The following is a 13,224-nucleotide window of genomic DNA, read 5'->3' as shown; positions in this document are numbered from 1 at the left end:
CTGTCCATTTACATTCGTTAGTTTGCACTTTCTAGAATAGCCTATAAATGGAATCTTGCAGTATGTAGCTTTTTGGGTCTGGCTTCTTTCACTCAGCATTATGCCTTGGAAGTACAGCCGTGTTGTTGAGAGTGTCAGTAGTTCACACCTTTTCACTGATGAGAAGTATCTTGTGTGTTCACACATTCTCCTGATGATGGACTTTCTAATTGTTTTCAGTTTGGGATGATTGCAAATAAAGCTGCTGTGCGCCTTTGTGCTTTCATTTCTCTCCGGTGAATACAGAGGATGGGAAAAGCTGGCTCCCATGGTGGGTCCACTGTTAAGTTTTAAAGAAATGGTCAAATTGCCTTTCCACATGGCTATATCAGTTTGTCTGTCCAGCAGCCTGGACAAGAGTTCTGGTTCGTCCCTGTCCTCCCCAGCATGTGACAGTGTCAGTATTTTTCACGGTAGCCATCTCTGGGAAGGATCGTGGGAGAAATGTGCCAGAGACGACTGAGAAGCGAAGATTTTAACTAAATGTGACGATTCTTTTAGTCCTCCCTTCAACCTATAAACATGGGTAATAGGACACTTCCTTGTTCTACCCAAGCAGTGACAAGGGCTCATGAGTTGTCCCCTAAAACATTTATTGAGAACCTATTGTGTGCTCACTATTGCACCAGGCCTTGGGCATACAACGGCAAACAAGACTGACACAGTTTCTGCCCTTCAGAGAGCTGGTTTCTGCCTTGGATTGGATCAGTTCCCTAGAAGCAGAGCCTGAGACGGAGAATCAGGGTTGTGTGAGTTTGGGGGAAATGTGTGAGGGAGTGAAGGACGCAGGACAAATTAAGGAAGGAGCAGGCAAGGAAGTGGGCTCAGTTGGAATCAAGCCTCAGTCTGATCTGGGTGAGGGAGGAACCCTGGAGCTTGATGACCATTAGAATGGTCCCATTTAGTTGCGAGGAATTCAGCCTCTGGTGCCGCATACCATTCAGTCCTTGGTATGGGTTTTCCTAGGGTGTGTATGTTTTAGAGGGGGCATGACCTCCCTGGTGAGACAGTTTGCTCCCGGACAATTCGCAAGAGGTGGCTGTGAGCCTTTAGCAGTCAATACTTGCAGCAGCTGGCATAGGGGTGCGCCAACCAGTAAAAAAGTTCGGGGCACAGCACTCAACAGCCTGTATCCTTTACAAAAAAACGATGTCCATTAGACAATCACACTGACAATAATTTAATCACAATTATGATCACGGCGGGCTATGAAGAGGGCTCCATCAGAGGAAGGGAGAGGAAGGTCTTGGGGTGGCAGGGAAAGGAGAGCTAAGGAACGCATCTGGAATCCTGGCTACCATGTCATTGGGACCTGGGGGTCAGCTGGTCCCGACCGTGTTCTGGGGCTGGGCTCCCTCCTGAGGCACCTGAGCTGATTGGACAGGCTTTGAATTTTATTGAAACCATCTGTTGGCTTGTTCCGATTTCCTCTTAAACTGTGTCTTCCTGGAGACGGGGAGATCTAATTATTCATTTTCTATACCCTCACATTTCAGTGCACAGGAGGCCAGAAAAGATGTGAAGAAGGAAAAAGGAAGCTCTTATCACGTTGTGACAGGCATACTGGAAAATGTGGAACCATAAAGTATCAGTAATAAACCAGGAGCCCTGTGAGATGACGTCCAGTATTTAGAGGGTCCCAGAATCTTGGGACAGAAAGGGAAGTGGAGGGTTCTTCAAAACATTTTGCAAAAAAGGATGCCGAGGCTCGGAATTTAAGGAGATTTAGGCTCATAAACCAGCGGCTGAATTTGGACAACCTTTTACTGAGCACCTACTGTGTGTGTGGGCATTATTCTCCGCATAGAAAAGACTTTATAATGAACAAAGCCAACCCCATGCACATGAAACTTTATAAATATTAAGGGGGTGACTGGTAGCTCATTTATTCATGTTAATGGTTATTAATTCCCTTTCCCATGAAACTCAAGGCTCACAGAGGTGAAATCACTTGTACAAGGTCACACAGCTGGTAGGTGGTCAGGTCTGGATTTCACCCCAGAGCAAGTGGTCCCAATTGCTTTGCTATATACTACGTCTGAATATTATTGTTTGAGGCAGCAGCAAACACCATTTCTGCGAGCAACAGGATCCATGCAGGGCTGTCCCCACTCGTTTATTAAACCACGGCACACTGAGCACCTATTAAGTGTGCAGACTTCCCCGTTTTACAGATGGGAAGACTGAGGACCAGGGGGCGTCTCCAGGAGATGGTGGTGTACTTCCCCAGCTCCATCTGCGTAGGGCATTCAGTTAGGGCTCAATAGAAGCGTGGACCATCACAGCCGCACCACCCGTCGCGCGAGCACACCCCCCCCCCCCCCCCCCCCCGCTACAGCAGTTGGGGCGGGACTACGTGCTCCGGCTGCCGCCTCGACAGCAGTTGATAGCCCCGCCTCCGCCCCGCGCGTGCGCACTGCGCGTCCCGTCGGCCCACTCGACTCTGGGCGTCCGGGCGCGGTTGGAGAAGAGCGCGCGCCTGCGCCGACGTCGGGCTCGCGCACGCGCACCTGCGCCGGCGTCGGGCTCGCGCACGCGCACGGAGGTGGCGGCAGCGGCGGCGGTTCCTGCCGGGGGTTGCGAACGGCGGGCGGCTCTGAGAGGAGCGGTGGCGCTGAGGGGCTCCGAGGCAGCGGCGGCGGCTCGGCACGCGGCTCTCGGCCCGGCTCGTGCCGCGGCAGGCGTTTCGGTCCGGTTCAGGGGCGCAGGCGCGGCGGCGGCGGCGGCCCGAGGCCTGCGGCCTAGGCCTCAGCGCGACTGCGGGCTCGATTGCGGCGCGGAGCCGGCCCGCGGGCCCTGAGCGGCGGCACCATGAGTGTGGAGGCGTACGGCCCCAGCTCGCAGACGCTCACCTTCCTGGACACCGAGGAGGCCGAGCTGCTCGGCGCTGACACGCAGGGCTCCGAGTTCGAGTTCACCGACTTCACCCTTCCCAGCCAGACGCAGACGCCCCCCGGCGGCCCCGGCGGTCCCGGTGGAGGCGGCTCGGGGGGCCCGGTCGGCGCGGGACCTGGCGCTGCGGGCGGACAACTCGACGCTCAGGTGAGCGGCACATGGCGGCGCCGGAAGCCCGGCCGGGCCTCGGCGCCCGGGGACCTGCCCCGGCTCCTCCACTTCGGCCGAGTCCGGGATAACCTGTTCCCTTGTTCTCCACTCCATCTGGGCCCAGAATAATGTGCCCCGGGTCCCCGACTCCGGCCGGGCCTGGGCTGACCTGCCCCGGATCCCCTACTCCGGCTGGATCCGGAGTAACCTGTCCCAGGTCCTTCACTCTGGCTAAGCCTGGTCTGACCGGTCCCATGTTTCCCGTTCAGGTCGAGTGCGGAGTAATCTCTCAGGACCCCGACTCTTGCCAGGTTCAGACTAACGAGTCCCGGTCCCACACACCGCCTGGGCGCAGGGCAGACCTGCCCCGGGTCCCACTCTGGTTGCGTCTCGGTGATCTGCCTTGAGTCTCCCTAAGCCTAAAACCTGTTCCGGATCTAGCTCAGGCCAGGTCTTAGGTGACTTCCCTCAGGTTCCCTTCCGAGCATGTACGAGGTGACCTGCCCTACGTACTTCTCTGCCAGGTCATGGGTGACTTGTCCCCAAGTTGCCCTCTGCCTGGATCTCAGAGGATCTGCCCGGGTCCCCACTCTGGCGGAATGGGAACCGTGCCCCACACCCCCCACCTGTGGTCGCAGTCATCTGGACACCCCCCTTCTCACAGCCAGGGAGCCTTGGGGTCAAATTTCCTCAGGCCCAGGGACTGGAGAGCGGAGGGTGCAGGCTCCAGGAGCATAAATGGAATTTTTGCCTCCGGTGGAGAGAACCCCACATTCGCTGGCTTTTGAGATTATTCAAGAGGCAGGTTGCGTTTTGTTTTCCTTCTTGCATTGCCTGTTGCTGAAACCGACCTGTTACATAACCCCACAGCTCTGCCTTGGAAAAGTTGGGTTTGAGTTTGTTCCTCCAGTGGGCAATGATAGTGGGTTTTACATAAATGGATCTGCCACATCAGAAACTTTTGTTTTTAATGATGTGAATGTTTAATGAAAGCGACTTAGGTATTTTAAATTTGAATTTGGGGGATGAGAAGTGTTAGCCGTACACTTCCTGGACCTGGATGCCTGCCCCCAGTGGGAGAAAGGGGCTGGCGGCGTCTTGGGCTAGGGTCCCAGGGAATGTCTCCATCATCCTCTGGATCTCAGATTCCATTCCCCAGGTTTCCCCGTGCCTGGCACATCCCTTAGGTTTATTTTCCTGAATTCTCAGCCAGGGAGGAGCTACAAGGCTCACCTTTTCACAGGTGTCAAGGCATGAGGTCCCAATGCCGGGGCTGGGGGAACCACCCCATCCTCAGCCAGAGTGAGCTCAGACCCTATTCTGGGGGATGAGGGTTATGTTCTCCTTGGGAGCCGTTGGTTGAGTCACTCCCGTGGGTAGACCACCCACTTGGGATTTCTTTTAGCCCCTAATAGAAGCAAAAAACATTTGACTCATTCTAACCCCAGATTCCTTAAAAATAGAAGTCTGATCAGTGGGGCATCAGAGAGAACAGGTGTGCAAGTGTGTATATTTTTCAGTTTTGTTTACATGTGGTGGAGGGAGGGAGGAGAGAGGGAGAGTCCGCCTGGAAAGAAGAATGAGCCCCTGGAGGTGCGTGATCACATCTGTAGTCTGACTCTGTAGACCTCTCTGTTGCCACAGCTGTAAAATGGGGGCATAGCAGTTTTACTTTTGTTACTTTTAAACATGCATGATCTGTGGACTCATTCATATGGGCTAGATGGTGCTGTCTGTAACTTGTGCCCAGTGTGTCCAGAAGGTCCAGGATAAAGATCTCTTGGTCAAGCAGTGTACCCGCGATCTGTGGCAGCTCAGGGTTGTGAATAGTAATTGGTTTTTTGCAAATCCTTTTTTTAACTGTAGCCAATACAACACAGCAAACATGGGTCAGCTCTGGTTCTAGTTTTGTTCCTCATATTTGTGATTAATTGCGGGCGTGTCCTCTTTCAGTTGAAGTAATCGATATATTTTCCTGCACCTGAACACTGAGCTGTACAATATAAAAGCATTAATACTCTCCACTGGAGGTAAACATTACAGTTGAGCTCACTTGAGTTCTGACGACACCAAAAGGGCCTGTTCTTCCTTACTTTTAGTTAACCCTGATGAGCCACCCACCTATACCTGTAGCCTAATTTTTGATTTATATTTGGGGAAGGGGAGTAATGTTTGTGTCAGAAGAGGAGGCCCTGAATTTGGGGGCAGGAAAGTCTGAATAGAATTGGAAAGTGGAAAAAAATTGATTATCTCCTGTGCCAGGTGGTGGCATTTGCTGGTCACAGCATTTGGGGAGATTTTCCTTGTTTGTCCTCAGGAGTTGGCTGTGGAACCAACTATATGATGGGGTTGCCAGAGAGACTCAAAAACCTCCCATTCTAAATGCCTTTTGATTGAATCTTACTGGGATTAGTGGTTGTAAAGTGTCAAGTGCTGTTGCAGCCGCTTTTGTTTCACAGTTTTATTGAGAGAGAATTTACATACCATACAATTTGCCCATTTAAAGTATACAATTCAGTGGCTTTTAGTACATTCAGAGTTCTGCAAACACCACCATAATCAATTTTAAGACATTTTCTTCACCCTAAAAAGAAACCCTAGACCCCTTAGCCTGACAGTCCTCCCTCCGCCAACCCCAGGCAACCACTAATTTTATTTATCTCTGGATTTGCATACTCTGTACATTTCCTACAAATGGAATCATACAGTATGTGGCCTTTTGTGTCTAGCTTCTTTCAGGGAGCATGTTTTCAAGGTTCATCCATGTTGTAATATATATTTACTCCATTGATTTTCATGACTGCATAATATTCCACCAGATGGACCGACGCCATTTTGTTTATCTACACCTCCCTTGATGTACATTTGGGTTGTTGCCACTTTTGCCTGTGGTGAAAGGTGCTGCTCTGAACATGAGTATACAACTTGCTTTGTGGATGTATGTCTTCAGTGAAATTGCTAGTCGTGTGGTAACTGTGTAACCCTTTTAGGAGCTGCCAGACTATTTTCCAATGTGCAGCCACTTTTTTTTTTAAGGGGACAATTTATTTTTTTATTTTTTTAATAAAATTTTCATTGGGGAACAGTGTGTTTCTCCAGGGCCCATCAGCTCCAAGTCGTTGTCCTTCAGTCTAGTTGTGGAGGGTGCAGCTCAGCTCCAAGTCCAGTCGTTGTTTTCAGCAACCGTCTTCAATCGTTGTTGCAGGGGGCGCAGCCCACCATCCCTTGTGGGAATTGAACCAGCAACGCTGTCATCGACAGCTCGCATCTCCCACCAACTTAGCCATCTGGCCGCCCCTGGCCACTTTTGATATCATCAGGCCTGCCTGCTGGTTTTGTGTAGTTGGTTTTACCTGAAAGTTTGTTTAGAGGTAGAATGTGCGTCCTGGCAAGGGTGGGAAAATGGCAGGCAGGGGTGATTCCTGCCGAGCTCTTGAGTTGGTTCAAATAACGTTCGTTTTCTTGTATGAAATGAAGCTGATATTTATCAAATTCCTTGAGATTCTGGAATGAAAAGTGCTGATACAGTCCTGCCAAGTGTCCTTAAAATAGAGGGACAGTTTTTTTTTGAGCATCTGACCCTTTTCCTGGGCCGTTCGCCTACCCCCAAGAGGGCTGGGAAAGGTAATTTCAGAAGCTTTTGCTTAATAGCTGGTATTACAACTCTTCTGTGGTCTTTCTAGTTGGAATATTTCCTTTTGACTGTTGGTACAATTGTGTTTCCTCCAAATATTGGAATTGTGGGGAAAATTTAAGAGTTGGGAATACTCCCCAACCAAAAAAAGTAACTATATATGCAACAACATGGATGCCTCTCAGAATATACACAGAGTGAAAGAAGCGATTAAGCAAAAGTACAGGTATATTCTACTTATGATGGCATTACATCCTGATAAACCCATTGTAAGTTGAAAATGTATGGAAAATGCATTTAATACACCTAACCTACTGAATGTCATAGCTTAGCCCAGCCTACCTTCAACGTGCTCAGAGCACTTACATTAGCCTACAGTTGGGCAAAATTATGTCACTGCTGCTGCCCAGAATCACGAGTATCGTACCACATACTGCTAGCCCAGGAAAAGATCAAAATTCAAAGTACGGTTTCCTGAATGCATATCACTTTCACACCATTGTGAAATCGAAAAGATTGTAAGTCCGGGACCACCTCTATGTACCCCATGAGTCCACTCATAAAGCTCTAGAAAGTGCTAGTAGCTAACTTATAGAAAGCAGATCTTTGGTTGCGGGGAGGGGAAGAAAGAAAGCGGGAGGAGTGACCAAGGGCATCAGGAGACTTGGGGGTGATGACTGTTCATTGTCTGGGTTGTGGGGTTTACATATGTTGACAAGTGTCAACTTTAAAGATTAGATGCTTTCAACATATGCTGTTTATTATATGTCAGTTATACCTCAATGAAATTTAAAAATCACACGGAGATACCACTGCCCACTCAAGTGGTCCCCTTTTTTGAAAATGCTGAAAATGCCACTTAAAACTCTCATCCCTTGCTGGTTGGACCATCAGCCACAGGTCTGTAGCCCAGCAGAGAAACAAGGCAGTTGCCCCAATGTGGGGCTGCTCAGAGTTACAGCAGCTTTGTTCGTGAGAGCCCCAGACTGGAAACAACCAGTGGCATCAGCAGGTGACTGGATCCACGACGCTCTTCCTCAGTGGCAAGTCCTGAGCAGGCAAACGGGCTTCTTTCTCTTCTTCAAGTGAGAAGATGCTAGGGTAACGAGTTGTTACCTCGTCTTCAGCCACCTGTCTCCTGCCTTCAGAATTCACGGCAGGCTGTCCCAACATATCCTTGACCGTCAGGAAAACAGGTCCTCGTCTGCTTTCTGTCCTGGGGCTTATGACGAGGACTGAGTTTGGTCCAGTCCAAGGGTTCCTCAAAGTGGTGAGTTTAAAATTGGAGGGGGACTTTTCCCATCTGGTTTTGTGAATATGCCGTTCAGCTATGATCTCAGTGCGCCTTGAGAAACTTGGAGATAAGACGCTGGTCACCTTGCAGGAGCTCTGGCAAGGCTTCATCCAGCACTTTCCCCTATTGGATTTCCCAGGTTTGTTTCCAAATGGTGAGGACTAGCGATTAGGACAAAGGGAGGGCTTACGTGTCACTTACTGGTGAATACGTGAAATGACTTCTTACTCTATTTGCCTGTTGCTTCACCCAGAGTCAGCAAGAGTGGGGGGAAAGTTAACGCCAGTACAAGACCAGTATTAACTAAAAATTGAAGTTCTCAATCCAGCTCCCACAAACCAAAGACAGACATCGTTCTAGTTTCACTGAGGTGTGATCACATACCATAGAGCCCTCTTGTTTGTAAATGTGCGAGTCGCTGTTTTCCTAGTAAGTTTGCAGGGCTGTCCGACCATCACCACAGTCACTCGCTACCTTTGATTTCTCCTGCACGCCGCCTTTTCTTTCACCTTCCATTTTTGCTCTTGCTCATCTTTGTAGTCTTTCGTCCACAGCTGTAACGTAGGGAAAGCAGGCGACCTGTGCTCCATCACTACTGGTCACACGTCGGGGAGCTGTGCTACCCAGCGTGCTGGGCCCTGCTCAGGGGTTCAGAGGTAGGAGCTGGGGCCTGGAAGCCCTCATGGGTGGATCCGTGTTTACTTCTGTCCCCTCTGCAGGCCCTCCGGCCAACCTCTTCAGCCTGGCCCCTGACTCCCGCCCTCTCCGCAGTTCTGTTTGCTGTGCCTGGGGAGCTGTGGAGTCCAAGTGAGTCCTTTGCCAGCTGCAGCTGCTTTGTTAGCAGCGACAGGTGCTGCCCAGACTGGTTGACCTGAAGGATGGTGAGGGCCCAGGGGAGGGTGTGGTCTGCCCTGCAGAGGGAGCGCCTTTGTGAGCCGTGTCCTTGAGTTCAGGAAGGTGCACCCACTAGGCGGAGGGCTGGGCACAGGGGCTGCACAGGGCTTGGCGTGTAGAATGAGTGTGGGCAAGGGCCGATGTGCCATGCAGAGGGCTTGGGCCGGCTTCTGGAGTCTCGTGGAGCTACTGACAGGCTGAGCGGAGGCAGGGCCCTTAGACGGCAGAAGACCCGGCAGAGTGTGGCCGAGGCCGGAAGGGGAGCTCAGGCAGCGGGGGCTGTGGGTGGGTGTGTGCCTGTGCGTGTGCAAGTTAGGGTGTGAATTACTACCGTCCCCAGAGGCCGCAGTGGGCACGCCTGCTCCCCGGCACTGCTCGTCCTGCACTCGGCACCCTGCTGCCTCCGAGGCCTCACACGGACTTGTGTCTAGGGCAGACACGAGTTCTGTCTGGTTTTCATCAGGGCCCCGGACACCCCTGGCTGAGGCAGGGCTCCTCTTGACTGGGAAGTGGGAGTGGGAGCAGTGCTGATCAGTAGACCCTTCCGAGACCCCTGCGGGAGGAAAAGGCCCCCCCGGAGTGGTGTGGGTGGAGGAGAGAGGGGCAGATTCTGGGCAGTTGTGGCCACCATGGCAGGGCGGTCCTGCGGGGGTGCAGGGTCGTCCAGCCTGGCACCTCGCTGTGGCCTGGAAGGTGCTGAGGGGGAGGGGAGTCCAGCTGGGTCTCCAGGTCTTGGGGGCCTTGAATTCTTGCTGGAAGAGCTTTCCCTGAGAGAAGAATGCTGCCTCCTTTGATAAACATGGGAGGCTGGGTCCAGGGATCCGTGGCTGGAAAAGGGTCCTTGTGCCTTTTTATGTGTTGGTCCAGTAGCAGCTTCAGAACCGGCCCACCGACCAAGCTAGGCTTCCCAGGGTCCCTATGGAGGCTTTCAGACGTACAGCGGAGGGAGGCTGTGGGTGGCGCTTTGTCACCACTGACTATGGCACCTGCCTGTCTACTTGAGTTCCTTGCAGAGCTCAGCTGCCAGGGATGACAGTGAGCCTGCAGAGGTGGCTGTTGTCATCCCCGATGGGAGGGATTTCGTCAGAGCTCCCAGGGATTCCAGGGGGCTACCTAGTCCTCCTGTGTTGTGTTTATTACGGATTCTCTCAGGTGTCGGTAGAGAAAGGAAACCCTGTCCATCTGCCACTTCGATTGATTCACCTGTTTTGAAGAGTTTCTTCTCGTCCTTTTTTTCCTTTGCTGAAGTGTTTTAAAGTGTCGCTTCACCCTCCTCCTGAAGTTGCTCCACAGGAATTAGCGATACCCACCCACTGACCTACATTATTTAGTCTGCGTTTCTAGAAACAAAAGGGCATCTCTCCTTAGAAGCCGTACTGTTATTTTCAGGTGAACAGCACCATTAGTATTTCAGTGTCACCTAATATGTGGGGCTTCCTTTCTCCCCAGTCAGATTCTTCACTTGTCAGAAAATGTCATCTTTGCTTGGTCCAGACTCCTTCAAGGTCCAGCATTAATGTGATTGTCGTGTCTCCCGTCCTGCTCTTCAGAGCAGCCCCTCCGTCTCCTTTGCATGTCACTGAGCTGGGGACCAGTCTAGTCATTGTCCTCTGAGCTGTCCCTCCTTCCGGACACACCCTGACTTCTCCCTGCACGTGTAGGGTGAATTCCACCTCCGTTTCCGTCTCCTGTGAGACTGGCTGGTCACAGGACTGGCCAAGCAGGGGCAGCTCGAGGTGACTCGAGGACACCTTGGACATGTCGAGGATAGTCGGCCCGTGGAAATGAACCACAGTGGTGGACTCAACACGCTGACCAAGGCTCCACTGTAAGGGGGAGGAGGGCAGGGCCTTCTTATCCAAAACCCAGTGGCACCATGCGATGTCACTCTTTCTAAGTCGGAAATGGTTGACTTTCAGTTTCACGTGGTTTAAAACTAATGGATTAGAGGAGGCTAAAGGCACATCATAAATAATGTGATCATTCACTGGACTTTGAATTTAAACAGCCATAAAGGACATTATTAGGACACTGGGGAAATGTACGTGTGCATGTTAGATAGCAGTCTTGTAGCATTATTGCTCCTGAGCGTGACCCGGTATCGGCACACCCCGGAGATACTGTGGGTGCACTTCCAGACACCACAAGTCATGCGAATGTCTGGTTTCCCAAGTTATGTTTATACGCTACTGTAGTCTATTAAGTGTGCGCTAGCATTCTGGCTAAAAGGGCACATACCTTAATTTACAAATGCTTTATTGCTGTAAAATGCTAACCATCATTGGAGCCTCAGCAAGTCGTAATCTTTTGCTGCTGCGAAGAGTCTTGCCTCCCGAATGTAAAAAATGCAGTGTCTGCAAAACACAATGAAACCAGGTATGCCTGTAATGTGATTATGGGGAGAAAGCCCTTGTCCTGGGGCCCAGGACTCTGAAGTGGATCAGGAAAATAAAAGTGTGTGTGCAGAGGGAGAAGCAGAGAGCACGTGTGGGGAAATGTGAGGGGCTGGGGAATCCAGGTGCTGGGTGTGGCGGCATTACATTGTAGCTTTGAAACTTTTCAAAAGTTGGGGGAGGCTGGACCTTCTGTTAGCCTTTTCCTGAGGGGGTGGGGGGGGTCAGAGGTCCTGTGGCTCCTCTCTGTCTCAGGCCACCCTGAGGGAAAGGTGATTTAACTCCCTCTTTTATATATAAACCTTGGGAATAAAAGAATAAATGACGAGTCACTTTACAGCCTTTGTGTTTTTAGATGAGAAGATTGTATTTATTTAACCCACACTTGGAGGGCCTCCTGGGGTGTGGGCTCAGTTCTAGGTGCCGGGGTCAGAGCAGGGACCAGGACCGGCAGAGTGGCCCCACTGGTGTCCCTCAGAGTGTCAGGGGGGCCTCCCTCGGAGGCAGCCTGTGAACCAAGGCCTGAAGGACCAGGAACCAGCTGTGCAGAGGCCCCAGGGCACTGGCTGACTGGGAGGGGAGGGACAGGAAGGTCTCCTTCATGGGGGGTGTGATGCTCACGAAGCAGGAAGCCCACTTCTGTGGTCTCAAAGTCCTTTCTAGCACATCGAGGGGTAGTTTTCCTATTGTTTTGATATGCACCATCTGAGTTCTGTAGTGGCTTGTACGAAACTCTCTCGAGCAGAAAACCTTTACCTTGATCAGCCCAGCAACTCATAGAGGGACTTCAGATAGTGAGTGTTACGAGCACAGGTGGAAAGGGAACTGTTTCCCCAGTGACACCGCGCCTGGAGACGGGCTTGGGGTGCCTGTGAGTGCAGGGAGGCCTTGGCCGTCTTGAGCCTGGCAGGACCCAGGGGGCCTGGCTGGAGGTGAGGAGTTGATGACCTTGGAAGACCTCAGGCCTGCGTCGGCTGAGGACGAGGACATCCTGTAGTCCTCCCATCTGCTTATCTGACATGGGGTGGGGGCCTTCTCTGTGCCAGGGACTCGCTAGTGCTTTGACTTATTTACAGTTTCTTAGGTCAGATGTATTTTTGAAGTTAATGTTATCATAAAACTTTTCAGAAAATAGAGGAAGAAACTAACAACCCAGCTATAAAAGTCAGTTTGTGCTGTGGCCAGATCACAGCTGTGCAGGAGAGGGGCCGAGTAGGAGCTGGGAGTGCGTGCACGTGTGTGTGCACGAGCACACGCCGGCACATGCGTGGGGGGAGGGCACACCGCACTACACTCTCCAGCCTCTCTGGCTGTAGTGAGGGTAAGGGGAGAACTCACCTGACCTTGGATCTGTATTCTGTTGTCTCGGGAGTTCCAAGAGTGGACTTAAGATTTCCTGCCCCTTAGTAAGCCTGAGGGGTCAGTATGGGTTCCCTAGGGTTGCCACCTGGCTGGTCAGTCTTCCTTAGGAGCTGCACACACTCCTGTTGTGCCCACTACTGGTTCACGCCCCCCTCTGCTGAGTGGAAGTGAAGTGTGAGGCAGGAGTAGTGGATAGAACGAGGCCACCCAGGAGGTGTGCATTTTTCCTTTTTCCTCCACGTACTAATTCTGATGTTTCAGGAAAGTAAAGATTTAGGTATCACCAAGGATATTTCTTTATATGTAAAAGCTCATGCAACCTGATAAGAGATTTTAAGAGTTCTTCTAGACTAGGAGTCAGCATAGCCCTGCTATTTTCTTGAAGGGCTAGATAGTAAATATTCCAGACTTTGTGGGACAAGAATCAAAATTTAGAATATTATTAGGTATTTGAGCCAGTCATTAATGTGAATTGCTGAACCCAAGAGGGTAGCCTGCAGGCTGACCCCATTCTAGACCACCTTCTTAGCCCTCTCCTGTATTCAGCATGGTATATATGCCCC

General features: G+C 51.3%; 1 protein-coding gene across 2 annotated transcripts in view; it reads left to right on the top strand.

The window, feature by feature from the left end:
- The first annotated feature begins 2,533 nt into the window (after nt 1-2,533).
- The window catches only part of UPF1 (UPF1 RNA helicase and ATPase), a 33,910-nt gene continuing 23,219 nt past the window's right edge, over nt 2,534-13,224 (top strand). Inside the window, exon 1 of one of the 2 annotated variants that reach the window (XM_019736820.3) lies at nt 2,534-3,081. In XM_019736820.3, coding sequence (XP_019592379.1) covers nt 2,851-3,081 — 231 coding nt within the window. In that variant the 5' untranslated portion in view covers nt 2,534-2,850. The remainder of the gene's footprint in view (nt 3,082-13,224) is intronic. The other variant, XM_019736819.3, reaches the window with a different exon arrangement.

This window comes from Rhinolophus sinicus, chromosome 15 (genome assembly GCF_057876585.1).
Source record: "Rhinolophus sinicus isolate RSI-liver-muscle chromosome 15, RSI-T2T, whole genome shotgun sequence".
Taxonomy (NCBI): Eukaryota; Metazoa; Chordata; class Mammalia; order Chiroptera; family Rhinolophidae; genus Rhinolophus; species Rhinolophus sinicus.
This window is presented reverse-complemented; position numbering and strand designations above follow the sequence as displayed.